General features: G+C 38.4%; 1 protein-coding gene across 2 annotated transcripts in view; it reads right to left on the reverse strand.

Moving 5' to 3' along the window:
- Positions 1-3,943: 3,943 nt before the first annotated feature.
- sl (small wing phospholipase C gamma 1) overlaps positions 3,944-27,735 on the reverse strand; it is an 83,852-nt gene continuing 60,060 nt past the window's right edge. The window contains exons 26-33 of one of the 2 annotated variants that reach the window (XM_065425232.1): positions 27,078-27,123; positions 25,290-25,392; positions 22,823-22,937; positions 21,754-21,912; positions 18,545-18,633; positions 17,203-17,372; positions 12,987-13,025; positions 3,944-8,593 (exon numbers count right to left, since the gene is read on the reverse strand). In XM_065425232.1, coding sequence (XP_065281304.1) covers positions 13,001-13,025; positions 17,203-17,372; positions 18,545-18,633; positions 21,754-21,912; positions 22,823-22,937; positions 25,290-25,392; positions 27,078-27,123 — 707 coding nt within the window. In that variant the 3' untranslated portion in view covers positions 3,944-8,593; positions 12,987-13,000. The remainder of the gene's footprint in view (positions 8,594-12,986; positions 13,026-17,202; positions 17,373-18,544; positions 18,634-21,753; positions 21,913-22,822; positions 22,938-25,289; positions 25,393-27,077; positions 27,124-27,735) is intronic. The other variant, XM_065425231.1, reaches the window with a different exon arrangement.

A 27,735-nucleotide genomic window follows, 5' to 3' on the forward strand; every position in this document is an offset into this window, starting at 1 on the left:
ATGGGAGTTGGGGGAAGCAAATTGGGCATGGTGGTGTACTACGGGAGAAAAAGAAAAAGGCACTTAAGTATCATAGGCATTTGCACAGGCCAGCCGATCTGAACAATGGCAGCAGTGCTGGCAGCAGTGCTCTTCTATTTTGGCAGCAGCTGGGTGTCGATACGATTTGGTGTGCTGGAGAGTGACAGTCTGCATGCCATGGGCATGGATGGTGACTAAAAAATGTACAATAGTATATGTAATAAAAAATTTGAGTACTTGGAAGTTGATGTGAGACTAGTGAAACCATGTTCTACTAACAGTACAATATGAAATATGACCAAAATGCACATCAGAACTAATACTTATCTGCAACTAAATGACATAACTGCTGTATTTCGTTTTTGTCTTCAGGCATGCTAAGGCCATGCAGGATAGCATTTAAATTAGAGGACACACATCGTTGCGAGTCATATTTTGCCAAATTTTGTTTGAGCCAATTGTTATAGCTTAAACATTTCCCTTTGCTCTGTGATATTTTCACTAGTGTTCTTATATGTTTTGTTGCACATTTGTTACTGCATGATGAAAAATTGTGAACTAGATTATTGGTATCAATAGTTTAAGAATCGTATAGCTCTGCAGTGGGTACTGTACAAAGGAAAATTGTGTTAAGAATTGGAAGCAATATGTGTAAAGCAAAATGTGCAAGTACCAGAACAATTAGTTGTGTCCATTTTGTACTTTTACTTAATCATGCTGTTCATATGCGTAGTAGTAGCCCAACTAGCCTACGAGCATTTGTTGAATGCTGTGTACATATTTAGAGAAAATTGAGCTTCCAATACCCTCCCTGAATTCGAAGCTGCGTTATTCACATCTGAATCAAGGATGCCCGAGTAATCTTCTAGAAAACATCTTTCTGGATGCTTGTGCATCTTGGGACCAAGCATACCAAGCTCTACTTCATTTAAAGGGCCCTTCACCAGGTTTTGGCCAATGCAAAGGGACAAGTGCAAGGCATAGATCACACACTGGCAATGGTGTTTGTAAAATATTGAAACCGCTGCATGGCACAAAAAAGCTGAAATTTCAAAAAAAAGGCTGCGCACCCTTTCTCTAAAGGGAGCCTCACTTCCTGTCAGAGAATTGTCACATCACAAGCATTTCCATGTCGAATGTACTGCCTGTAGCATCACCGATTATGGCATGCGACTTCAGTAAATCATCTAATGCAGAACACACAAAACTGCCTCTGGAAGTGCACCATGCAGCAAAAAGAGAAGCAAAATAATAAAATTATAAAGGAGCTAGGGCTTGTGTCGTGGACATGATGCAGTCCCTTGGGTCTTGTATGGGAGAAGGTAGGGAAAGAATGTTGCTTGCAGACGCTAGTGGAGGCAAAGGAAGATGGTGTCTGTGTTGAAAGCGAAGCTCGCCTCCTGGCAGCATAGCGACATGACATTTCCATTTCTCTTATCTCCTGTAATAATAAACCAATTTGAGAAATTCTTTCAGTAGCTAGAACACTCCTAATGGTGCTTTACAACTATAGGTGTAGAACCAAAATTTCCGATGGGACTTGGTGAGGGGTCCTTTAATATAAATGTTCTGTTGAATCGTTTGTAGTCCGAGGACTTCAGTTGTATGTGCCTATATTTTTATACACATTTTATATTGTTCTTAGCTTACTAGACTGCTGTTTGTTGCAGCATGCTTTCGTATTATTTTTTCCTTCAACATTTTTGTTCTTTTACCATTTTTACTGTGCTAGAGGCTAAAGTGCACTTCTTTTTTACCTTTCTGTGTGAACTGCATGTGCATGTCATGGAGTACACAAGCTGTGCTGTGGCATTCAAGTTGCACATCTTTTTGTGTTTGTCATACTTTCCCGTGCCTATTTTATTCCCTCGACTTTCGGACAAGTCCTCGAAGTATTGTGCCCCTTTTCATTGCAGTTGCATCGAATATTTAATACTTGTGCATTGTGAGAACGTTCCACTTGTGCACCAGTTAGTTGTGTGCTGCAAGTGCAGCCAACTGCAGTGGTTGGCCACATGCGTGCACATACTGTGAAAAAGGCTTTTGGAGATTACTGAAGTCTCTCGGGAGTGCAAAGTGCATGCTTACTCCTTCGAGTGCCACATCTTTCACAGTGCTTGGTTTTTACTGTCCGTTGTGAGATAGACTCGTTAATAAACATTATGTAGGATGTTGATTTGTTTAAATAATTTTACTCAATATAACATGAGATTTATCTACCTGAAAACACATCTACACATCTTTATTTCTTTTTCATGGATTTTTCACGTCAATGGGACACGTAAGCTTTTGGCAGTTATTCAGGATGAAAGATCTGTTTCCTGCTGTTCGACTAAACATAAGTTAGGGTGCCTTCAATGTCCACTCCAACTCGGCCGCGTTCCATCTCGGCGAATGGTTTTGTTTAAGTTCACTGCTCAGCAGGCTCAGTATTCATTCTCTATGGCATGACAGGTGGGTGACTGGGGATGTTTCTTCCATTATTGCTAAATGCATGATAATTGTGCAAGTTTAATTGATAAATATGCAGAGGCTTGATAACACACTGACCAGGCTTAAAAAGAGTTCAGCATGTAATGCAGATGCATTCAGGACGGGCAGCAGAAAAATTCCATAGTCTGTATTTATTTATTTATTTATTTACGTTGAGCATTAGAAAAAAAATCACTGAGGGTAAGATACTGGGCTTCGAGTGGCTGATAATGCTCTGGTCTTCACAGCACTATGGCTTTAATGAAAACTTTAAGACCATTTTCATCTGCCCACTTGGGCAATTTGTTTATTCCAAGCTGCACTTGCCGTTCACAGATGGCAATATTGCATGACTTGAAAGCTATTTGCCCATCATCGACATATAGAATGAAATGTGCGTGGGAAGCGACTGTATGTAGGCAGCTAATTTTTACTATAAATAGCGTGCAGAACTCTTTTTCACCGAAGTACAAAACACATTCTTAAAAAAAAAAATGTTCATCAATCATTTGCAGTTAAGAGCTCTGTAGCTGTCTACATAGGGCATTCCTGTCAGTAAGCATGCAGTAGCTACCAGTTCATACAATCACATGCTTCCCATGCTGTAACAGAAACTTTTTTATGATTCGCTATCCAAGCAAAAACAGCTATAATCATTTTGTGCTTTTAAATGAGCTGAAGTTTCACAGGTTTGCATTAACACATTCAAGAATTTCAGTGAAAAATGGGTTATACGAAGACCTGCTCACTCCAGCTAGCCTTGTTACATGCGCAAGGACCCTAAAAACAGCATCTGCAAATTGTTTATATCTTAATGTACTACAGCGTTTTCAAAAGATTGGTGGTTTGGCTACTTTCCAACCATTTAACATTCATCTTGGGAGCAACTTGTCACCTTGGTTATACTTTATTTTGGGGGGGATTACTTCACGAAAAAGAAAGCTTGGCGGCACCTGCCGCCACACCATTTCAAAGGTACTCATATCTCTCCATTCTTTGCATATACCCAACAACCAGGATTTTTTCCCCTTTGACCTCCTTGTCATTTGCTTTACTGGTGACCTTTTACAGCAAATAACTATGGGGTTTAAAGCCCCAAAACCACACTCGAAACTACACAATGGGTAATGAGGGACTTCTGAGTGTAGGACTCCGGGTTAATTTTAACCACTCAGGTTTATTTAATGAGTGCCTAAATCTAAGTACACAAACCCTCTTGCATTTTGTCCCCATTTGGATGTGGCCGTTGTGGCCAGGAATTGAACCTGCAACCTCGTTGCTCAACAGTCGACAGCCATAACCACTGAGCCACCACAATAACTGGCCGTAGCAATTCCTCAATTTGTTGCTGCATTAGCACATTACCTTCAAGTTGCAAATAGCTTCACAAACAAGAACCCAACCATATCTTGTCTGCAAATCACATGCTAAGTTGAAAGAAGACAAGGACTTGACACAGTACTGATCATTTTATTTCACTACAACACATACTATAAATGGTTTGCTATGTAGTAACAAGTGCAAATAAATATCTAGGATGACATAAATTAAAAATTAAGTGGTATTAATGGGTCACAAGATGGGCAAAAATTGAAAATTTAAATGCAATGAAACAGAAGTAGCGACACAAGCATCAGAGACAGTTAGGGTTGCGTGAATCACAACAATGTAATAGGCATGTATTCTATAGGCCTGTATTTAAACAGGCATATTTAGCATACATAATGTGTGCTTCAAGACTGTGTAGCCTGCTGCAACAAAATGCAGAATGATCAAAAAGCCTGCTAGAGGTGTTGAATCTGCCAACAATAGAGTGCTCCAATACCACAGAAACTAGATGTTCTAAAAAGCTTCATGTTCTTTAACTGGGCTAGTGACAACAGTGGTCGAACAAGGGCATGCCTGCTTACTCTTCCGAATTTTCTATCAAGCTTACAAATTTGGGCTTGTTCAATTTTACTAATGTTACATCAGGTTTACAAAAAACAGACTACATTTGCAAAAGAGTTTTGTTAGTTGGTTATCAACCATACTCTTGGAAGTTGGTGGAAGGACATTAGAGGGGTACTTGCTTTCAGCAAGTTTATTCTGACAAGTTCCCGAAGCAGGTGGAATTGGCAACAGTAGAGTCACCAAAAAAGTCACTGCAATGTAAAAACAATGTGTTGCCTGTCACACTCTGCTGTTCAAAGTTTGCTGCTGCTTGTGTGTTGTGCATCTAGGGGGAAGACAGTGTTAATACAGTGAGTATGTGTCCCACAAAACATGTTCTTAGGTTAAATGCTTCAAAAAATGCATGCTGCCCCCCCCCTCCCATTTGTTAAGCATGTCTATGATATTTTTTTACAAATTTTGGAGTTCACAGGTTGGCAGGTATACAAGGGACTTGATAGAGTAGAGCCAACATTTTGACATGGGGAGTTGTCCCTTTGTCAAAATGTTGGCTACAGTGCGAGATGCCTTTGTTCGACCAATGCTGATGACTTAGTCTCCATCTTCCTGTGAACCTCTGTCTTGTTGGGACCACTCTAGCCACAATGAACTGCATCATTTGTGAAATGCTACCCAATCATTTCTGCAGGAAATTAGAAAATACTCTTAGTATTTATTACACAACACTATGGGAGGGTTCATGGCATTATCTAGACCATGCCTTGGTCAAACTTGCACAATCATCCTGCGATTTACCTCACCATTATTAAAATAAAGCATGGCTGGAGCTATTCTGTTCAAACATTTTCATGTTACATGCATTGTTCCACATGCTTAAATATTGTGTAAAAGAATATCCAGTGTTGAAATTTTTTTCTTTACCCCTGATACTTATAGTGCCACTCAAAGCATTACCGCCATACTCAGCAGTGTTTGATTATGTGCAAAATATAAACATTCATGCAACCCTAGAAAACTATATGCATGCCATAGCTGATATTTATTCTTCAAAACTGTTAAATTTGCCCAATGGTTTATAGCCTTCTGTGCTCTTGCAACAAATCATCTACACAACAAACATCTGTAAAAGACAAAGGAAGCAACAATAGGAAAGCAGTAATGGCACAAAGCTTCAACAGCCAGTTAATGAAAGTAACAGTGTGAGACGGTTAGCTGCTCCACACAAATGTCACACAATCTTGTCTGACAAAATGCAATACTGTACAAACAAGATTAGGTATTCCACTAATGAAATTAGATTGCACATCACACAGACATTTCTTTAATCAAACCAGCTGTTTGAATGAGCATGGCAAATGCCCCTGCTGTCACAAGATTTAATGCCAGTATATCATCTCACATAGTACACTTACCATAAATATTTATACAATAACCAAGTATTTTTTTTTTCACAGGTTTCCAAATTTCATGAGGCGTAAACATTACATAAACCTTCTTGGATGTGTGCTGATCCAGTGTTAATTAGCAATACATAACAAAAGCATTCACATACACCGGTAGCACAAGACATGAATGTGACCATATTAGCTCATTTCTTCAACTATTTTTATGGTTTGTGTGACCTCTAGACAAGGCAGCCCAGGACTACCCAACAAACACGAAGATCAAGACGTCATCAACACAATACCCTAATAAGCGGTCAGCCTCAAGTTTCAGCACATGCTAAAGAAAAACATTTTGTAAGTATTAAGGGGATATGGGGACAAATTTAGCATGAACTAGAATGGGGTTCAAGTATAGTTCTAGAAACTTGGACCAATACAAAGAATAAACCCACTTGGTTAAATTTCAAGCCTGCACTGTTTAATAAAAAAAAGTTTGGTTCATACATCTAATGTATCTTCTTTGCTACAACTGCTGCCAACTGCTGAACACTGAAGGGCCTCAGGAATCGGCAAGGAAGGGCAACTAACTAAAGCTTTCAATTAGTAATGGAAACTAGATTTATGAGAAGAGAAAATGTACAAGAATGTGAAAAAAGAAAATAGTGCAGCCACTAAAGAACTTCAATTAGTGCTTATCTGACATTCCTACATGATAAATATTTTATATTGCAACATACGTGCCAGACCAAACATAGCAACATGATAGTGAACTACAGCACCATGCAACATTAAGAACAATCAACACTGACCGACAAAGTCATAGCAGCACAGTGCTAAATATTGTGCATTTTTCAAAAATGGCGAGCCTTATTAAATACACTTCTCAATAATTTTTTTCTTCAACGCTTGTCAATGTCGGTAGACAATGCCCTTTACCTTTGTTGTTTTCTCTGCCCCCCACCCAACTTCTGCCCTTAAAGGAGTACTGACACACATTTTAGACATTGCAGAAGCTCTATGACATACTTCATCCACATCAAAGGATGACAATGAAGCAAGTATGAAGGTTTCCGGACTTGGTTTCATAAACATTATCATGACAGTCATGGCAGAGAGAAATTTGCTGATGTGTATCACACAAAAGTAAGCAAAAATAAGCCATAAGTAAAACTGGTTCATAGATACAACAGTAAATTATTTAGGATGCTCTGACTCCAGTATTAAAGCAATTGCCAATCTTTGGGAACTTTACCCACTTTGCGGTATGTATCTAACCTTTCACCCGGACACCCAAGTGTTGGCAGCGAGATTACCACTTTGTATGCCTGTGGTGACAACACGGTGTGTCACTATATTGCTTTCATGCTAATCACATTTATGTCAGCATTTATCGTGTCTGTTGCTATTGTTTCCTAGGCTTTTAAAGGATTTCAGCCTCATTTAAAGCAAAGAAATTACAAGTAGCTTATGTTATGATGTCAGTAATCCTTTAAGATGAAGAAAGTGGGAGGATAATATTCAGAATGCTATGTAGGTACTTGGTCCTGTATACTGAATTCCGGGACATTAATTAACGACACCAATATTTTCCACATAGAATTTCAAAATGTAGAGAAATGAAAAGTGCTATTCATATTATCCATAGAAATATGCTCACACGCATAATATGTCAAGAAAACACAAATGTTTCCCAAACTTCTACAGTTAAGAAAAAGCACCAAGAACTGTCATTGCAAAAAGTACATACAAGTACCAGAAGTATGTTTACATGGAAGCCTCAAGCCACACGCCCAAGCATTTCCCTAAGAAATTGCCCTCCTTGAAGTGGCCACAGACAAATGCTGAAAGACTACCCACGTGAGTAAAGTTACATACAGCACTTGTAATTCAGTGGTAAGAAAATGCTCCACTTGTTCCCAAACCATGGAAGGACTAATGTTGTCAGGTTCCAAATCCTTTTGGTCAGTAGATGTCACAGTTCACATGATTGACATTGAAAGGATGACCGTTTCCAAGCACGATCTCACTCAAGGAGCTCACCATACACAAAAAAACTAGATTGCCCTAAATCAGCCATATACTGCAAAGCTATGCAAGTTACTATCTGCACATGCAATACAGGTACTAAAGGCTCACATGTTCTGCACTTCACATATAGCATAGCTGTCACAATAGGATGACTGCTGCTAGGTGAAACAGCAGACAAAAGAATATGTGCAACTTTTTCTACTGCTGGACAAGCACCAGTCAGTACTTTTAAAACTCGTCAGAAACCAATCTGCACATACCTTTCTGCATGTGCAGTGGGTGTAGGTACATCCACCCATACAAAATATGCAACAAGGAAGCATGGCACACTCACCGGTAGCTTCCCAGTTACAGAAATCTTGTATAAAATGCAATAGTCTGAAGAATATTTGGTACCAATAAAAACAGTCATAACTTAAAAAAAGAAAGGCAAAAGTTGAATATTTGTGTGGTGACCTCTCGTCAAGTAAACTAACACTTCGTTCATGCATTTCAACTTCGAAAATAGTGTTTGTATATTATATATATATATACACATATAGCTCTCAAAAAATGAAATGCTCCAAAATATCTGTGCTGAATGGCTGGCAAGAGTAGCACACATAATTGACCCCTACACAGTTAACTTCTCGAAGGCATTGATGTGTAAAATATCACATCAAGAGTCAAGCTTAACAAAGTAAATATACAGAATATTATCAGCAAGCTCTGGATGGCAGAGGTCTCAATTCCATAAATGCGCTGCAGGTGTCGGCTTGGTAGATTACGTTGGCTGAGATCTTTCCAACTGCAACCTGCAGGGGCAAGACATGACAGCACTGTTACTGCTCATCTCCACTCCCTAAACTCTTGCGGACAGCATTATAATTTCAGCAGAGTGCAGCAATGGAGATTTTTGCTAGGTCGTAGCATCAGAATGTATGGTAAAAGAGAGAGAGAGAGAGGGTAACATGACATTTTTTACAAATTTTACAGAAAACTAGCTGTGTCGTAGAACCGTATGGATATTGTATCAAAACCGAGTTCCTTTCGAAGGTTTGAAAATAACTCCATCTGCGAGCTCACATGTATATGTGCAGTGAAATATGAAATTCAAGTTTAGGCAAAAATACTTTTTTTCTTTCTACATATAATACAAGAGGACCCCAGCAAAAAGTTGAATATGAGTGCAATTCACTCCAAGAAACAAAAAGGAATTTACGTGTCTGAGAGTGGGATATGACTTGGCTACTCATTAACAAAGTTATTATTGAGAACCAAACATCTGTTTCTATGTTTACTTCTCCACCTTGCACTCTTGCTTAACCAATGCTGATCATCATTCAAGTGGAGTTATTCTGCAGTGCTACACTCATTGCTATCGTCTGTCATTACTGCCAGTGTCTATACAGAATTAGATGAAAGTGCTTGCAGATAAAATAGCCTACTATAACAATTTTCAAATGTTATTCAAATTAACTGCTGCAGGTCTAGATACTTTAAATAACTTTTACATTGTGTCACAAAAATGAAAAAACAAGGAGGCGAGAGAAGGCCTTGAATATCATCTGTCGGTCGCCTTAACCAAACCTGTATGGTTATTCAGTTAATAAAAAATTGGCACAAGAAAAAAAATCTGCTTTGTGAGCTGCCTTCATAGAAAAAAAAGTTAATTCTCGGGTTTTGCATGCCAAAATCATGACCTGATCATGAGATCAGCAGCTTGGATTTGATATTGCTACTTAGTGCTTAGCAGCGCAATGCCAAAGCAACTAAGCAACCACGGTGGGTTTGTCTCCATAGACTGATTTCGTATGTTATAAACAAGACTCTTAGACACGAGCCTTCCTAGATAAAATTGGCCCCTAAATTTTGCAGGTGATAAGCAAAAGGGTTATGCAAAAGCATGTCTGAAGCATAGGACCCCACTTGCCCTTACTTTCGTTTTGCTAAAGAATGATCTTGTACAAAGGATCTGCAGACATAAGTGTGGTTCTTACGTTTGAACACACACAAAAAAGTCTCTTATCAAGCACAGTGCAAAGCTCATGCATCTTTTTCAGCAGTGTTGAAAGTTAGGTGCATGGCATTGATAGTTGTCCATGAATGCAAGGAACTCTGCTGCGACCACACGGACCAAATGGTTCATGCACTGTCAGGCTAAATTTTGCCAGATCAGTCTGTGTGCTACACTAACAAATTACTTAACAACGGTGCATTGGATAACAAATAATTTAGTGGCAGTTGCTTTTCTATTTGAAACAGCATCTTCCAGGGAAACAGTTCAGAATTCTAAAAAAGACAATATCTTCAAATAAGCAAGTGGTCATGTAAGGCAGAAAAAGATAATACAAGCTCCACCTACAAATCATTGAAGCCATACAGTGGGGCAGTGTTTCCTGTATTTGAGAACAGAAAATTTTTGGGCTTTCTGAATGTGCTTCCAAGAGTGTAGTGTGATGAAAGTAAATAACGCTTTTAGAAAACATTGCCATTATGATTATTTTCATTCCAAAAAGCTCAGAAGAAAATAATACACTTGGTGATTAACTATGCCTTGATTTATTCAAAGTAACATGATCAGCAAAATCTGTTCCGAGATGCTGAAAACAAACAAAAGCAATGACACCATTATTTGTAAGTAAAAAAAGTAAACAAGCAAACGTGAGGTGTTAAAAGAACATCTGCAAGATCGCTGCTTAGGGTATATATGATCTGAAACAGCTCATTTCTCTTCCATCCACCACTAATTCACTTCAAGAGAGAAGGAAAAGCTGCACTCTTAGAGCACTAGCGAGTTTTTATTCTAGAAGAAAATAGATCAGTTGCTCCATGTGATCTGAGAGTTACATGAACATTGAAATGCATATTTCTCATTTCATATATTTAATTTTATTTTTGCTTTCAGAATGCACATTTTTACATGTCTAATAATGCATTTCCACAAAGAAATTTTATGCTCATGCTCTCTCAAAGGCACATGTAGTTCAATTATCAGCTCATGTATATTCATGTTTTTTTTTTCTGGCCCTATTTCTTCAACCATTGCTTACTACAGATGACTGCACCCCCCCTCCCCCACCCCTCCCACACATTTGTGTAATGCTACTAGGGGTCCTTAAGGAAAAAAAATTAATGATGACATCTGCAATATATTTTGTGTATTCATGAAAAGTAATGATAGTTACATACAGGAGGAGGAAGGGACCTGAAACTAAACTAAAGTAACATTTTTCTTTCTTCTTTATTTATTACACACATCAGAATTAACACCTCACCGCATATTTCCGTATGATTTCTTTTACAACATATATATATATATATATATATATATATATATATATATATATATATATACGCAGGAAAGAGACGACAAACTTTTTGGAAGACTTCTTTTACTTAACGTTTTGTATAAAGCTTGTATAATTTTTTGTACAATATATATATATATATATATATATATATATATATATATATATATATATATATATATATATATATATATATATATATATATATATATATTGTACAAAAAATTATACAAGCTTTTGCTTAACCCAGATACAGATATGCCCAAACAAAACTCAAGTTAAAAAAAAACACATGCTTATGATTTTATGTGCAAAATTCAGCACATATTATATAATATACAACATGCAGATGTTTCTTCATTGACTTTCATTTCCATTAATTTATCGTTTCTTTAATTTAATTGGTAAGTAAATGCAATTTCCCCTATGTTGTCCTAGGTGTCATTGTTGGATTCTTATGATTAATAAAAATCGGGCCCCTCGGTTAACCCCCTTTTCTTCACATGCAGTTACAGGTATGTTTTGCGACCACAGAGAAAGTAATTTGAATTGCAGAAAACCTGCAAAAATATAGCCATTTAAGAAACATGAAACCTTGGTGGAAAAAATGGTGTACATTTGTGGCATCTCCAGCTAGTAAAAGTTTCTTTAAAATTTGATGATGTCATCCTTGATTAACTAATTGATAACCTGAATATCTAGACTCACTACAAGTAGTATGGCACAAATAAACTTTGTGCCTCTGTCTGCCGACTGTTATTTCACCAAAAATTAGGTGTAGAATAAACTAACGCCCCAGCTAACAGTTTACAATTCCTTCCATCTTTGCCTGTTAAATACCATTAACCAGTTGATACTGGTCACTCGGCACCATGCTAAACCATCTTATGTATTGCTGTTACATAAGGTCCACTTTTATGTGAAACAGGAGGAAGGAAGGAGACAGCAAGCAACTTTTCTTATCCTATCTAACAAATTCCTGTGCTTTGCTAAGAAATTTATGACTGTTCAGCTTCTCATACAGGTCTAGGTAGTGTGTGACACAAATTTCATATGCGCTGATGCAAGTATTGGTAGTCTGTTGTAAACGGAAGAACAAGACGAGGTAGGCATCGTAGCAGTCCCACTTTTCAGTGGACACCTCAACCGTACTGCAGAGAGCAAAGTTACAAAAAAAAGTAGAGAATATAGGAAAAAAAGAAGTGAAAAGTGGTAATACCCATTAAAAAAATGTATGTACAGTAGGAAATCACAGCACAGTGTTGTGCACTATGTCACTCAGCTACGCAGTGTTGTAGGAAAATGATCACGAGCCCCCTCAAAGATGTGCAACATGTACCAAAATATCTGCTATAGAAGCATTGTGAAATGACTTGTAAACATGAAACATACTATACGTCTGTTTACCGTAGGTTTCTGTTAATTTTGCTTACACCATGCATCTCACTGCCCTTATTGTTCACAATCCCGATGCTAAGTGCAGCATGCAAATGGTTTCAGACTATTTCTACAACACTACGACTCTACATTTATGCTCTAGTCATTAATGATTGAAAAAAAAAATTGCACTTCGACTGCAGTGATAGACAGTGGCTGCAATCAATAACCAAACCAGTCACATTTTCAACATGCTCAGTCATGTAATAATGACAGGAAACCAAACATAAAAAATTTGCAACTCTGCACGCAATTTTCACTTGTAGCTCTTTATGATTTTACAGATGTAATGCCCATGCCCCAGAAGCAAAGTGCTGCAATATTGAGTTACCGGAGTTCACTTTGCTAATTTGCCATCTAAATGTGCATGTTAGTTCAAGACAAGAAGCAAGAGACATTACAAAATGCAAGAGAGAGATAAAAAAAAAAAAGATCAGGAGCATTACAACAGGCCACAAACCTTTGGCATCGATGTCATTTAAGTGCAGTGAATGTGGTCCTTGAGAACAAAGAGAGAAAGGCATTAATGAAAATTGAGCATGCAAGAAGCCCACAACCTTGCACCATCTACAGCCACTCTGCCAACATAACTAAAAAAAAAGCAGAAGTACTATCAAATACAAAACTTTGCTGAGGATTTTGAAGAATATGTGCAGAAATTGACAAGGTGTGTTCACATGGGCTTGCACAGTCAGCAGACTTACAGGTTACATAGGCCCAAATAAGTTCCATAGACTACAGTATCATTAAATTTTGCTAGGTCAACCCTACTGCATACCCAAATAAAGGTGCAGGGGAAGCCACAGCACAGTGCTTACTGCAATGCACATCAAACAAAACATTTCATGGTCCATTAAATGAGTACGCTGCAGCAAAAGCAATTTAATTAATGAAGCTAAAAGTGCTTAGAATGCAACCTATTGGAATCAGTCACAGTTAGTAAGCATGTCTCATATCAAGCATATTGTTACAGCATGTTATTCATGACCCATTCCTACTCTCTGATTAAAAGCAATGATGAAAGATAAAAAAAAATACTGTACATTACTCAGTTCTGGAGACAAGCATAACATCCATTGTAAGGGCAGAAAATTCGAAGAGTGCAGAAAATCATACACTTTATATTTTAGTCGCACCAAACTGTTAGCATAGCCATGCAATGGACTTTGCAAATTCACTTCATAGTGCAGCAATACATGGCAACATAAGGACAGACCTAGCTGCATGCTGATACTAGCTCCATACAACAGCTGCCAAATTCGTGTTTGGCTGAGCACATAGCAACACAATATTTTGCATGTCCTACTGAGAAAAGGGGAAACAAGACCATAAAACAGTACAAGTTGGAGGATGGTGATAGCACGAAAATGTACACACATACTGCCTTGCAGGTCACAAAAATGTCTACTAAAAGGGCCATTTACCACTCTCCTTTCTACAGAAATTATACAATTCAAACAATTGATATTGAAAGGCCAGGAAAAGTTTCAAGCTCAGTTTACAATCAGTATATGTAGGCACTTTTCAAACTTCACCATCAAAATCTTCCACCATGGTATATTAGCTTGATATTCAGGCTGTACTAAATCTAGTCATGCCGTCTTTACATAGTCAGCAGCAATGTTCTGCAACATCAGGCAATTATAAATAATGCCAGGCTTTTTTGAACAACTATTTTTAAATGTGCCATGCTCTATGCTCTATCTAGTTAGTGTCATCTGCAAGTACGCTGTCTCAACTCATGCGGTTTAGCCGAGACATCTGCTGTCTGATGTGAACGAATGAGCTAATATAGTACCATGAAAGCTAATGTACTGTTGATGCATGGGCATACACATAAGATTGGAGAACATGGGAAATCTATGGCAACTTGTGTGTTTGTGCCATCTGACGATGTGGTGCCTAATATCAAAGCGGTGGCAGTATGCACATCCTTCTATACAGGTTACATAGGCTACGCCACTTGCAGGCCTACTCATTCAGTCACAATGATGTGTGTGCTGCTTGTTAGAACTTGTGACGGCCACCACCAGCTGTGACAACGATGAAGCTGTGGTGAGGCATCTACGATTCTCAAGGTGCCCACTTGGTGCTAATTTTCAAAATTTAGAAGCTGTTGCTTGCACCGCCCTGTACTGATGGAGGCTGTTGCTTCTTCATAATCAGCACAGATAGGAAGTGTATGTTGTAACAGTTCTTTTCATTTTTTCATTCCTTTAGCACTTTGTGATTGAAAGCCGTGTCCCTGCTATCATTGGCCATGCAGCAGGTTGAATTATAAGGAATTGATAGAATTTAAGAAAAATAGTCTTTACATGTCACGGGCCCCTGGCAGTGGCCATCACAAATTCTTATGAGCATCATGCACAATGGCTCAAAGTGACAGAAGGTTAGCGATTAAGGGGGGAAGTGAACGCACACTGCCATGCCATGAGGCAGCGTGCACCTGCATGTGCTCCTGTGGTGTACAAACTTACGTGCATGCCTGTATGATAACTGTACAGGTATTCTACCAGGAACCAGTTCATTAGGCACAACAGAGAAAAGCAGCATGCGGCAAACATGACAGTACATCTATTATGCTTATCATTGTGCTTCATGTGCTGCTTCCTTCAAACTGTACCTCCAGTTTGGACTTCAGTTCATATGATTTGATTTAGATACAAAGAAAAAGAAATACTACTCTGTATACTTTTAATATAATGCTCTGTATACTTCTCCGTATACTAACATGTGTTTTGTTATCTTTTTGCTTTTCACATTGCTATCACTATCATCACATTGCCTCTTCTTGCATGTAACATGCTCACAGTGTCAGATTAATGTTACCTCACAAGTGTTGTAGCTATACTAACTAAAGATGAACCTGTCATCCTTAGTTCAATGGAATCCATGTAGCATGTTCTTAAACTGCCACAATGCCTTCTTGTTGATCTATAATAAACAATGATACCCTATAAATAAAGGGCTGATTGTTAGCTTAACCACATTACTTGATGAGGCAATCACTCACCACGCAGTTGTCATAACTATCAAGACATGGTTTTCATTTCTAAATGGTTTATGCTTCCTCATTTCATTGCTGTGACTTGCCTATATATGCAAGCATGCTGTCATGACCATGCAATAATATTCTTCAAAACACTTCTTCATGTCGTTTAACTGTGCATTATGTGGGATATGTCGGTAAATGGCCAACTATATCAAAACAAGCTTTCATATGTTTATACAAAACCAAAGCGTTTAGAACCAATATTTTCGGATGGAGGTCACTTCATTCTGACACTGTATTACTGAGCTGTACACCTAACAATGAAAAAACCTGAGCGCAAGTTGTTATACTGCTGCTGCATGACAAGTGTTTCAGCAGTCCACCTTTCCCAAGAGCCATTACAAACTGTTAATAAGCAGTTTAGTATAACACATAATGGGTTAGTCCCATTCAGTCCCAAAGTGCATTTCCCCTACCACAGATAAGCTGAGGACGTTCACAAATCTAGTTCTATTTTTTAGTCCATAGATGGCGTGGCAAAAAAAAAGGGGGGGGGGGATCATAGCCTGAATAAATATAAAACTACAGGAAATGGCATCAAACTTGTTAAACATTTCATCCATGACATTTCTCCAGGCTCGGAGGAGGAACTCGACAGTCAAAAGTCTAGTAACATAAAAACATCAGCTAGTTCATCATTAATTTTCCTGTAAGAACAGCACTAAAGACAAGGACGTAGTAAAGGTACATAAAGTCGTTTCCATTGTGCCCTAAAGAAAAACTATAAATATGCACACTCTATCCTTCATGGTTCATGGGAGGCTGTTGTGTCAGTATTGGCTTACCCAGCGATAACTACGCCAACCCCTAGTGTATAGACATTTTTATGACCTCAAGGTTACAAATCCTAGCATTTTAGTATTAGGAAAAGCGGAATTTGGAGGTGCAGTTCCCCTTAAATGTGAGGTCGAGCATCAAGAAAAAAGTTATAAACTGAAATTTACTTATCAACGATTAATAACTATAGGGCACAACTTCATGTAATAAAACTGGAAGGGATCATTGTTCAAGGACTCACTTCATAAAATTTAAATAAGGCTCACAAGCTTGCCCTCACAGTTCCAGATTATCCAGCCACAGGTGGTCAACCATAACACCCTTCCGAAGGCTGATCCAGCAGCCGAAATTTAAGTAAAGACATATTTCCAAAAATTTGTCTTCTCAATTTTGTGGAAATACAAGAAAAGCACATTTATGCCCTTTTGCTCATTTGCCCAGACTGCTGATCAGCTGCTCTTGCAGCTCACCTGTTAGCAAAATGTTAGTAAAATGGAGTGGACTGATCCCAACAACTAGCTTGGTAGGTGGCGAGTTCTTTGTCACCAGTGGCACTCGTGGCCCAGGTTGACTGCCCTTGATTAAGGGGCATAGGTCAGGGCACCAACTCTGCAGAAATTGATTGTGATGAGGACTGATCCCAAATGTTAAACATAAACGAAAGTGCACAGAATTTTTTAAAAATTCAGCAAAAAAGGGCAGTTTAAGTTAATGAGTACCTCTTAAGTTGTTCAATTAGCTGCACTTCCAATATTTCATAACAATGCGAAAACTAAAGACCAGAGTAAAGGATACGCAACAGTCATGAACATGCAAACTCAGCCATGAAGTTACGCAGCCCTCTTACCTCCGTTCCTCACGCTTTGTGCGCAGCTGTTCCTGGGTGGTGGAAAGCTGTTGGCGTAGCGCTTGCACTTGCTGCACATCTCCTCGGCGTTCACTTTCCTCTAAAGCTCGACCCAGCTCACGGCTTTCATCTCTCAGGCGCTGAATGCACACATACGCCTCATCTTCCTCCTGTTTGTACAGTTGCTTCGTCAGTGGAAAGCTTAATGCGAAACTAAACACACTGAAAAAGTATATAAAAGGTACTCAAAGTATTTCAAAGCACTTCTGTAACTTCCCCACACTTGCCTTAGCTTACTATACTCTTTTTATACATGGGTTTGCTGCCTTTGACGTGTTAATTCTACTTTGCCCTACCACTGACGCATACCTTTCACAGCTTCTTAATTTGCATTCAAAGCTATTTGCTGAATGCATGACTTGCCCCCACTAGAAAAACTTTATGCTAATGATTGTATTTTTCTACCAAAACCAACATTTTTTCTGTCTGAGGGTTGTAAATTTTTAAGGGTGGTAGATTGGGCAGTTGTTATGCTATAAAAATTTCTTGAATTAGCAACTCATTCTGAGTTGTGCTAATTGAAGAAAACGTTTTTTGTAGTAAATTTTGTTTCGTTGACTTAGCAAACTATGGTATTGCAAATACAATTGCAGTACAAGCTCAAAAGGCTCCTTTCTGAAGTGGAGCGTTTCAGTGCAGAGATATTCATAACAGGGAGAGTCCCTCACGCCCTTGAGTTGTCACCAGCTATTGCATTCTCTATTTCACACTTTGCAGGCAATGTTGTGGAGGCTGGAACGTTTCTTGTTCACTGTCTTCATTTGTTACCAAAATATAAGGCATCACACATGAAAGCAAGAAATAGGAATACTCAGTGTAATTTGGGATAACATTGTTTACATGTACTATAGCTGCAATTCAGCATTACATAGAAGATGTTTCAGATCTGAATCTATTCATCCCTGAACTTCCATGGGGTGTCGCCTGAATTTGTAACGAAAACATAGTCCATCACATATTGGAAGTAAAAGGGTTACAGATATCATATGATTTTATAATGTTAGCTCCACATGCTATAGCTGTAGTAAATGAAGAAGTCAGTTGTTAGGATGTGCTGCAGATCAAAAACCAGTTCTCCAAGGAACACACAGAGTGATAGTATGGCTGAACTACTTCCATAGATTCTGTGGTGTTGCTAAGTATGAAAACGTGTATCGAGTGATGTGACACAGCTTAGGAGGAAGGTTGTACATTCTGAGTTCTCACGATAATTAGAGAACAAAAATCCTAAAGCACAGATTTCCAGCAACACTACAGGTGGAGAGGAAACAACAGTATTCACCTTTGTTGCATGAGTCTCCAGATGCACCAGTAAAGATGCCAGCTCAAGCTCTTCACTGTACTCATTCTTTAATGGAATGCTGCGGTAACCTGTAGAAAGAGATGATTCAGACAGCAGAGCTAACTAGCTATTTCAAACTTTATTTTTCATTGTTTGAAATGGTCATTACCATTTTTTTATCACCACATCAATACAGTAAGCGAGTGACAGAAAAGCACAATATTATGTACAAACAACTGCATGGAACAACTCACCGAATTATGAATTTGTAGTGCAATTAAAAGCTATCAGATTTTTTTTTGTCATGACCCCCATTTGCTAAATCCAAGTTATATTTGCCCTTCACAATAACAATCTTCAAAAAAATTTTGGAAGCCATAAACTAGAGCACTGCATGGGCCCAGCACCTGGACTGGGTAAAGCAATTTTTGGCAGGCCCAGGCGAGGCTTGGGCCTGAACAATTTGGGCCTGGGCCAGGTGAGCCTATAGGTTGGACCTCCGAACACATGTGTGCACTCTGCTTCGATCCAAGGTATTCTGTGTAAAGCTAAAGCAACATGTTGGGAAAACTGGCTGTTAATTACCTTAATAAACAAAATAAAGAAGAGTTCTAATATTTTTTTGTTTGATTTTCTTGTGTAAAACGTTTTCTAATTATTTTTGTTGCTTTGTTGCTAAATAACACACTTTGTTCTTGCAAAAGGAAAAATTATACTACAAAACACTCTTGATATCGTCTGGCTGTTACCGATTTTTGTGATTGCACTGTTTCATTACTCTCGATACAATTATTTTATTCTAATTATGTCATTTTTAAGATTTTAAGAACTATTTACAAGATCCATTTTATTGCGACAGCAATTAGAATACCGAAGAGGTGCTCGCACCACTGCAAGTGTGCTGTCATGGTATCGATGCACATGCATAGCCTGCGAATGGGGAGCTGCGTTTAGATGCAATAGCATCGAAGCCAAGTCACTCTCATACAAGATATGGTCATCGCGTTCCACACAGTGTAACAAATGAATGATCCTTGAGCTCCACCTAATCAGCTCTGCCGTAGCAAGGGCAGCATTCTGGCTTCTACAGCTGCCATGTCGCTTATTGTTAAAGTAGTGGGCGAAAAGCTAGTGCGCAACGCTAAACTTCGTTATCACTGTCAATGCTTTGCCTTCTGACAAAAATGACACGTATTTCACTAGTGTGTATAGTTCTTGGGGTTTACAACATAAAGTGTATACACTTGTGTACAATAAAATACATTGCCAGAAATATTTAACCCAGGTTTTGCTTCTTTCAGCCTTTCCAGGCTAGCTGTACACATGTTTTTTGAGAAAAATCTGTTTGCAGTGTTATATTGCCACTGCATGAAGTTTTATTGTAATGTCTTAAAACACACTGCAGCAGCCATGACAGTTTTAAAGCATGTATTGACTAAGTTTCTCTAGCGAGCCCGGGCCGACTTTTTCAGCTCATGCAGTGCTCTACCATGAACTTTCTAAACCTATTAATGCCAAGAACAGATGGCCAGCCAATGTTTAGACCTTTTGGAAAATTCGTTATACGTTAGATATCGTCAATAAAATGTAGCACACCTGCTTACTTAATGTGCTTTTACACTAAATAGTCCTAACTCGTTTACAGCATCAATAACAATAAAGCCACTGGCTTGATGAGGCTGACTTTTGTTACTGGAAGTAGTGCATCAGAAGGGAGAGAGATCTGACAAGTGTAAAAAGTGCAGAACTCAAATACGATAGCAATGCATGCTCAAAAGAGTGACATTCTGATAACTCAAAGTTCACTGTAGATGAGTAGCTGGAAAAAAAAAAGCTATAGCAAAAAAATTTAATGAAACAGAGGTATGCATAAGCACAGGAAACTATTAAACCAGTAAGTATGTTCGATCCTGTCAGTCAATTAGACACCGCTTAAGACAGCACATTACAGTTCATTCATGTCAATTCAAACTTCCATGCCAGAATTTTGTCTGAATTATCCGAAACAGATTAAATAATTACATATAGCAGAATTATAGACAGATATACAGATATGCACGCATGGTCATGTTCAAATGGATGTACAACCAGAATAGGTACACAAACAAATACAAGCACAATCGGGTTGCTTTTGCAGCAACTGTAACAGTGACATCACTTCATACTTGTGCCTATAAAGATACACAGCAGCCTGAGTATTAAACGTGGGCATGTTTAGACAATTTGTAGGTCATGAAAGTGCTCTCATATCAATTGCTTTTTGCTTCGTCCACCAGTGCATGAGAAGCTAAGAAGTTTAAATTACCCAAAATTCTTTGCTGCCTTTTTTTTTAAATTAAGTTGCTTTAAGGTACATCGAAAATACAGCAGACACACTGAAACCTTGATATTTGTCTCAATTAACTCAAATTTTAGTTATCAGAGTTTGCACTACAGTTAGTATACTGTACTTAATTTACCTACTGTCATTTCCTTTTTATTACGCAACATGGTGAAATGTGTGTCAGTAAACTTGAATGGCTTGCAGCCCACTGCGTGCTCACATATTACAATGCTACTTAGCTCTGCTCTTCACATTTCACTCATACCTCCACGCACACTGACTTCCCTATTACTCTTACCCTAGCTCAATGCAAAGGAGGCCAGGCCAGGGCCTACTGCGCCATATAGGTGGGGGTAAGTTAAGAAGCTAAATGCCAGTGTAGTCAATGGCAGTGAAGGAATTTAACACCACAGTTTTCATGTGGTCTGCATTACCATTTACTGCTGTATGTTTAGCAAGGTGCATGGCTACTTACAGGATGTGTTCCATACAGTACCCAGAAGCAAATGATTTAACACAGATAATTAGGACAATTTAGCCGTGCATTTCGTGGTGAAACACACAGAGTGGATAACTTGCTTGAAGAAACTTTGAAGAGCAGAAAGAACTTTTCACCAAAACAAATTAAGCTGCACAACACACAGTGTAAAACAGCATGTGCCGTGCATGTCTAGCCACTCGAGCTCAACAAATGTTGAGAATTCTGGCTAGATACTATGTATACTGTGATACAAAGCTGAACACAGACCTAATTATGCAAATTTATGCTGTATAAAGACAACCATTGTATGCTGATGCGACAGTGACTAGCCAATAACAAAGCTCAAGAAATAAAACAGCACACAATACTCTGATTGAAATAGGGGACTTTAGTAAACCCACTTACCTGTTCTTAGGCAGCATACAGGGTAAGTGACCTGACCAAGAAAATTGGGGTCACCAAACATGTCCTCGTCTTGTACTACAAAGCGTAGAAGTGCCACGCTGGCATTGCAGATGTCAAACATGAACACCTCATTCCATACAGGATTTAAACCGTTATCCGCTGAAAAAAAAAATTAAAAAGAACAAAGAGAGAAGGAACAGTTTATTTAGCAGTACCAGAAAAGCAAAGCAACCTAAGACCCACTATACCAATAAAAACAAAGTACTTTGAACGTAACAACTGAACACACAGTTTTATAAAACAGAAGGCACATCGATCAAATTCAATGAACTCCAGCCAATCATCATTCATGCATCAGACACTGTTTTCAGAACATCACATTTTTCACAATAATGTGGCAGTGAAGAGGAAGCAATTAGAAGCATTCACCATGAGAACATAACACATCCTTGTATTATATGTCCATTTGTGTCAGTGTGTCATCTGCTCAGTAGCAGAGAGCCTCAAGCACAGTTATGAGCACAATTTTAATAACAGTTTTGAAGGTCAAACTACTGTAAAACACAGTATAGTGTAGGTGTGTTTTTCCTCAGCATGCCCTGTGGCAAATCTTTCAAACAAGAATAAAATAAAATAAGAGAGAGAATGGGGCGGGAACAGGGGTCATGGTACTCCATGAATTTGCAACAAGTGTCAAGGTTAACATGGATGGCCTTTTCTGTGCAACTGACGCAGAAACAGGATGACACTGCAGTATGTTGTGACAGGTAAAAGAAAATCAACATAAGGCATATAGCAACATTATCTTCCAGTACAGTTTCTATACATACTGTTCATCAAAATATGCTCTTAAACAACTTTTTAATGAAACATATGAAATGCAAACTATTGTGTGAGAGGACTTGACTATTTTTGTACTTTCTGCTTGGCTTTAGGGTAAGAAAATTCTGGTAAAAGTCAGGCGATACAAGGCCAAATCACCAATCTCACAAACTGTTCCTTAGTGAACTTCTATGAGTAGTAGTGTCATGACATCACTCTAAAAATAATAAAGCATTCCGTATCTTACGCATTGTTCCAGTTTTGTATTTACAGCTGTCATAATCTGCTCCAACAATCTCCACTTCCACAAATGGGCTGACAATGCCTCGTCCTGATTTCATGAGGTGACGTGCTGCAATGACCTGGGACACATTCAACACAGAAAAATAAATTATAGCATGCATAAACTTAATGTTTCATTAAACAGACTGCACTGACTAGTACCGCACTAAATGTAACAAATGTAACTACCAATTATTAGCAAGTAAGGGTGCAGGGATCCCGTCAAGCTTGTCAATTGACAAAGGTTTTTGTCCCTGTTCCCTGCATTTCTGATGTATGAAGTGCAGAAATAAATTGAATTGAACAACTGACATGCTGTGCTCTTATATATTATACATGGTATGCATATTAGATTGTTTTTACAATATTAATTCGAAGAACATACCATATTTGTGTTTCTCCTACCGTCACTGTCCTTATTGGACTGAGCTCATCTTCGTAATCAACTTGTACCAACATGACATGATGCCATTTTTGCCTAGCCATTACATCTAGCATATGTTATATACTCTTCATGTAAATAAACTTGTTCTTGCAAATAAACTACTGGTATTTCCTTCTCATACAATTCTTCTTGCTAACATGAGATATGCTAAACCTTGTTATTATTTGTAATCGATTCTGTACTTTACTCTGTTAACGTTCATTTCCTGTTGCTTGTATACTGCCTTATTTATATGCTACTGTTGCTTTGAGATGTTAACTATCATAACTGTTCTTGTACAGGAGGTCCCGATACAGTTTGACTATGGGACGTCCTTCTGCATACTTAATACTTGTAATGTGACCCAACTTCTAACAATAGATTCTGATTCTCTATGTAAACATGAAATTCATGACTGACAGGTAGAGCTGAATAAAGAGCACATGATCATCAGCCTTACTAGATCCACTGCAAGACAAAGAACAAAGTCCTCCAATTATGCATATTCTGCAATTACAACACTCACCACAGAGCTAACACACTCCCCTATAGAATTACTGAAGAAGGCTTAAATACTTATTCTCAAGAATCAGGCGAAGTTAGCACATCTAAATGTCATGTACCAGTCACTACATAAGCAATTAAAGACAGAAACTTCTTGTTATACTGTATCATGAAATTCATATCAAGGTTCATGTGCAAAAAACACTCCCACACTTACTTTTCTTACCCATTCCATATATAGATGAGTTCAAATACACTTTTTTTTCCTTAGGCAATAAGAAAATGAAACAACCCAACTCTGCGCATCATTTGTTGAGATCGATATGCTTGCCTTGCAATCATGAACATAATGTTATTCTTTTGCTGTGAGTTCCTTAGTGTTTTTTATGCCATATCTTTACTACAGTATTACCAGTGATACATATGAAGTAGTTTCTCTTTTGATGGTTGTGAAATTCAGTGACTGTTTTGTATTGTCTCCCCAAACTCAGCCTTTGTTCTCTTCAGTATGTTACTGTATTGACCATTGTGTCATTTCAGAAGTTTGCCTGAAATATTTCTCTTCATGCAGACCTCAATACTGCATTTCTTCTGTTACGAAATGCCATTGTTGACTTTGTACACAATATATTTTTTAACCATTTCACCCTTCCTGTTATTATCTAGTTATTGACAATATGCATCTACTATAGATTAATTTTGCATCATCACTTTACTTTCTATTTTACAGATGTCACCTTTCATGGTGCCCATTCTGTGACTCAAACAATCCACCAGTTTTACACATTGTGCACATCATGTACTATATTTTCCAAGTCCATCCCGTCCTTAATTTCAGCTAGGCCATTACCAAATATTGTTCACTTTTTAACCTATCATTTGAAGGTACACCTACCAGCGTACCGTACTTTTGAGTGCTTACTGCCCTGCCCTCAATTTTCTTTTAGGACTTCAAGTTTAGGCCTAACAGGTGAGTGCTTGTAGAATACATTGTTCATATGCATTAAAAAAAGAATTACACCAACACAGAACTCTTTACTTTTGTCACATGAACTCAAATTGTGGCAATTTAATGCCACTTGAACAAAGTTCTTAACTATGATTAAATTTGGCTACAGTAAAATTAAGGTATCTGTAGGTACTCTTTCCCCTTTGCTACTTTCATGCTTTGTTCATACTGAAGTGCTTCTTCAATTTTTTTAGTGTTCTACTTTCAGACATGCTAAAAGAACAAATTCAGTGTGCTCTTATTTCAGTGTCACGTGAACGTTACTTTAGGGTGTCTTGCAGACACTGCAGCTGCTGCTGTGATGGTTTCATGACATTTCACAGTTGATCACTAAGAGTCAGGCTTTGTTTTTCACTTAGCAAATATGGTTCCGCTAACTACTAAAGAAAATCTGTAATATCTGAAAGATCCTGGTTGAACATGGAGGACATACGCAGTGCCTGCAGATATGCAGTGAACAAGCTCGACAAAATAGCTGCTAGGAAACAAAGTTACCCTGATTGACAGCGTGACTGGGTGAACAGACTTCAGTGTAGTCCTGTCATACGGGTCAAAACCATCATCATGCATGAAATCAGGTCGAAGTACATATCCACACCTTTGAAAGAAAAAAGGAAGAATGGATGAATGAACACTGGTAAATTGTTCAGGTTTTGTAACAGAAAAAGATCAGGCCTCTCTCTGTCTCTCTCTTTGCAAAGATACCCTTCTTTTTATAGATGGCTAACATATCCCCAGTAATGGCTCTTTCAGCTACATTTAGTTTCAGTTACAGTTACTCTGGTTTCAGTTAGCTCTAAGAGCGTTATTATTAGGTGGGGATGTTTATTACAGAGCACAAAACGTTAACATTAACTTCCAACCTTAAAGCTTCAGAAGAATCTTATTTTCCTTTCCTTGTTCAATGTCCAATTCCTGATTGTCCAATTCACTGATTCATGAGGCTTAACATCACAAAACAATGCAGAGACCATTAGAGCTGCAGCAGAGGAGGGCATTGGATTATTCTGGCCACCTAAAGCCCTTTAAAGTGCACCCATGGTGTGGTGCGCAATAATTTTTACATCCTGCGGCCACCTTAATGTGGCCGCAGTGGCCAGGAATTGAACCCACAACCTTGCCCGTTGCCCGTAGCAGCAGAGCATCGCAGCCACTGAACCACTGCGGCAGGCCCAATTTTACACTGTGCCTATAAAGCACCAAAAATGTGTCCTTCAATTTACTCAACTTTTACAGTACAAAACGATTTTACTTTAAAAGCATAACTTGAGAGACCATATCATAGTATGTGTTGGCAAAGAATTCGTACTTTCAGCAGATCAGTGGTTTGTTGCTTTCACTTCCTCCCTATTCCATCCCTGTTTTTTTCTTTTGTCTACTAAACAAACTGGATATATAACTTCAAAAATTATTTTTCTCAGAAGTTAAGTTATTTAAATTCTGGGGTTTCATGTCCCAAAACCACAATGTGATTATGAGGTATGCTGTAGTGGGGGACTCCGGATTAATTTTGACTACCTGGGGTTGCACCCAATTGCACCCAATGACTACCACACTTGCACCATATGCACAGCTCACAGGCGCTTTTGCATTTCACCCCCATCGAAATGTGGCCGTCGCGGCCAGGGTTTGAACCCGCACCCTCGTGTTTAGCAGTGCGACGCCATAGCCACTATGCCACCACGGCAGGTTTTCCTGAGAAGTCCCTTTCTTGAACTTTCAAATGATACTGCTTAAGATAACATGTTTCTTTGGAGTAGTTGATGCAACATTCGAAGCAGGTACGAAGTGATCAGACGAAAAGACGGTAAGGAATGAGACAGAACAGCACTCTGTCCCATCTCGTTCATTACTATGTCTCCGTCTGTTCATGCTATACACACTTGGAGTGTTTAAGATAGTCTCTTAACTGCTTATAAACACTGAAAGGCTAGTCTTTTTTTCTCAATACTTTGACACAGAACACCATAAGACTCTAAGGAATCAAGCAGTACAGCACTTCTTTGTGACTCAAGATAAGAACTAGAATGAATTGGTTTAATATATAATATGTACATTCATGAATATATAACAAGAAAAAATATCTACTGCACATTGTGTGCTTGATGTTCACTTGTCCGAGTGTGAACAGGCACCCTAAATGGAAAGATAGCTCTAAGTTCATGAAATGAATGGAAAATTGTTACATCTGTTGGTTTACAAAAATGCAATGGACTTGAAATAAGCATTAAAAAAAGGTGCACACTATTTCGGAATATCACTGCATAATTGAGGGTAACTCACCGCCCATTCTGCAAGAAACGGCCTTGGTTAAGTTGCATTGGTCGGTCTGAAAGGCACAATTCCAGACTTGAATGACTGCTTTCCTATACATGATGACTAACTAAATGCATGAATTTCTTAATTCAGCAAAAGCACTGATTACAGAGGATACACAGCTTTAATTAGCCATGCCACTACAAAAATGTTAGCACCCTGTCACTCATAATGTTAACAAAAATGGGAAAACCAATGAGATTGGCAGAAAAGCCAAATGAAGGCAATAGTCAGCAATACCTTGGAAAGCGCACAATAAAAGAAAGGCGGGGGGGGGGGGATCTGTGCGGACCGGACCAGTTTACCATTACTCTCTACAACAAAAGAACCCCACTACTCAGGGCCTTCTTACTGTTTATGCTTAATCTATTTCCAAAATTTATTTAAATGAAGAAGTACCTGTTACACAATGATTCCAAGTGCCTACTTTTGCCAGCAAATAAATAAAATAAATAATAGATAATAGTAATGTGAAGGTCAACAGACGTCAAAAAAATATGACAGTCAAAGGGTAAAGGTGATAGAAGTAGGCCCAGAGAGCAATTCACTACAGCAGTGTGCATATTAAAGCCATTCTATGCAGGGCAGGGCTGGGATAACGCAATGACTCTATTCCAATGCTATT

The sequence above is a fragment of the Dermacentor albipictus genome, chromosome 1, assembly GCF_038994185.2.
Source record: "Dermacentor albipictus isolate Rhodes 1998 colony chromosome 1, USDA_Dalb.pri_finalv2, whole genome shotgun sequence".
Lineage (NCBI taxonomy): Eukaryota > Metazoa > Arthropoda > Arachnida > Ixodida > Ixodidae > Dermacentor > Dermacentor albipictus.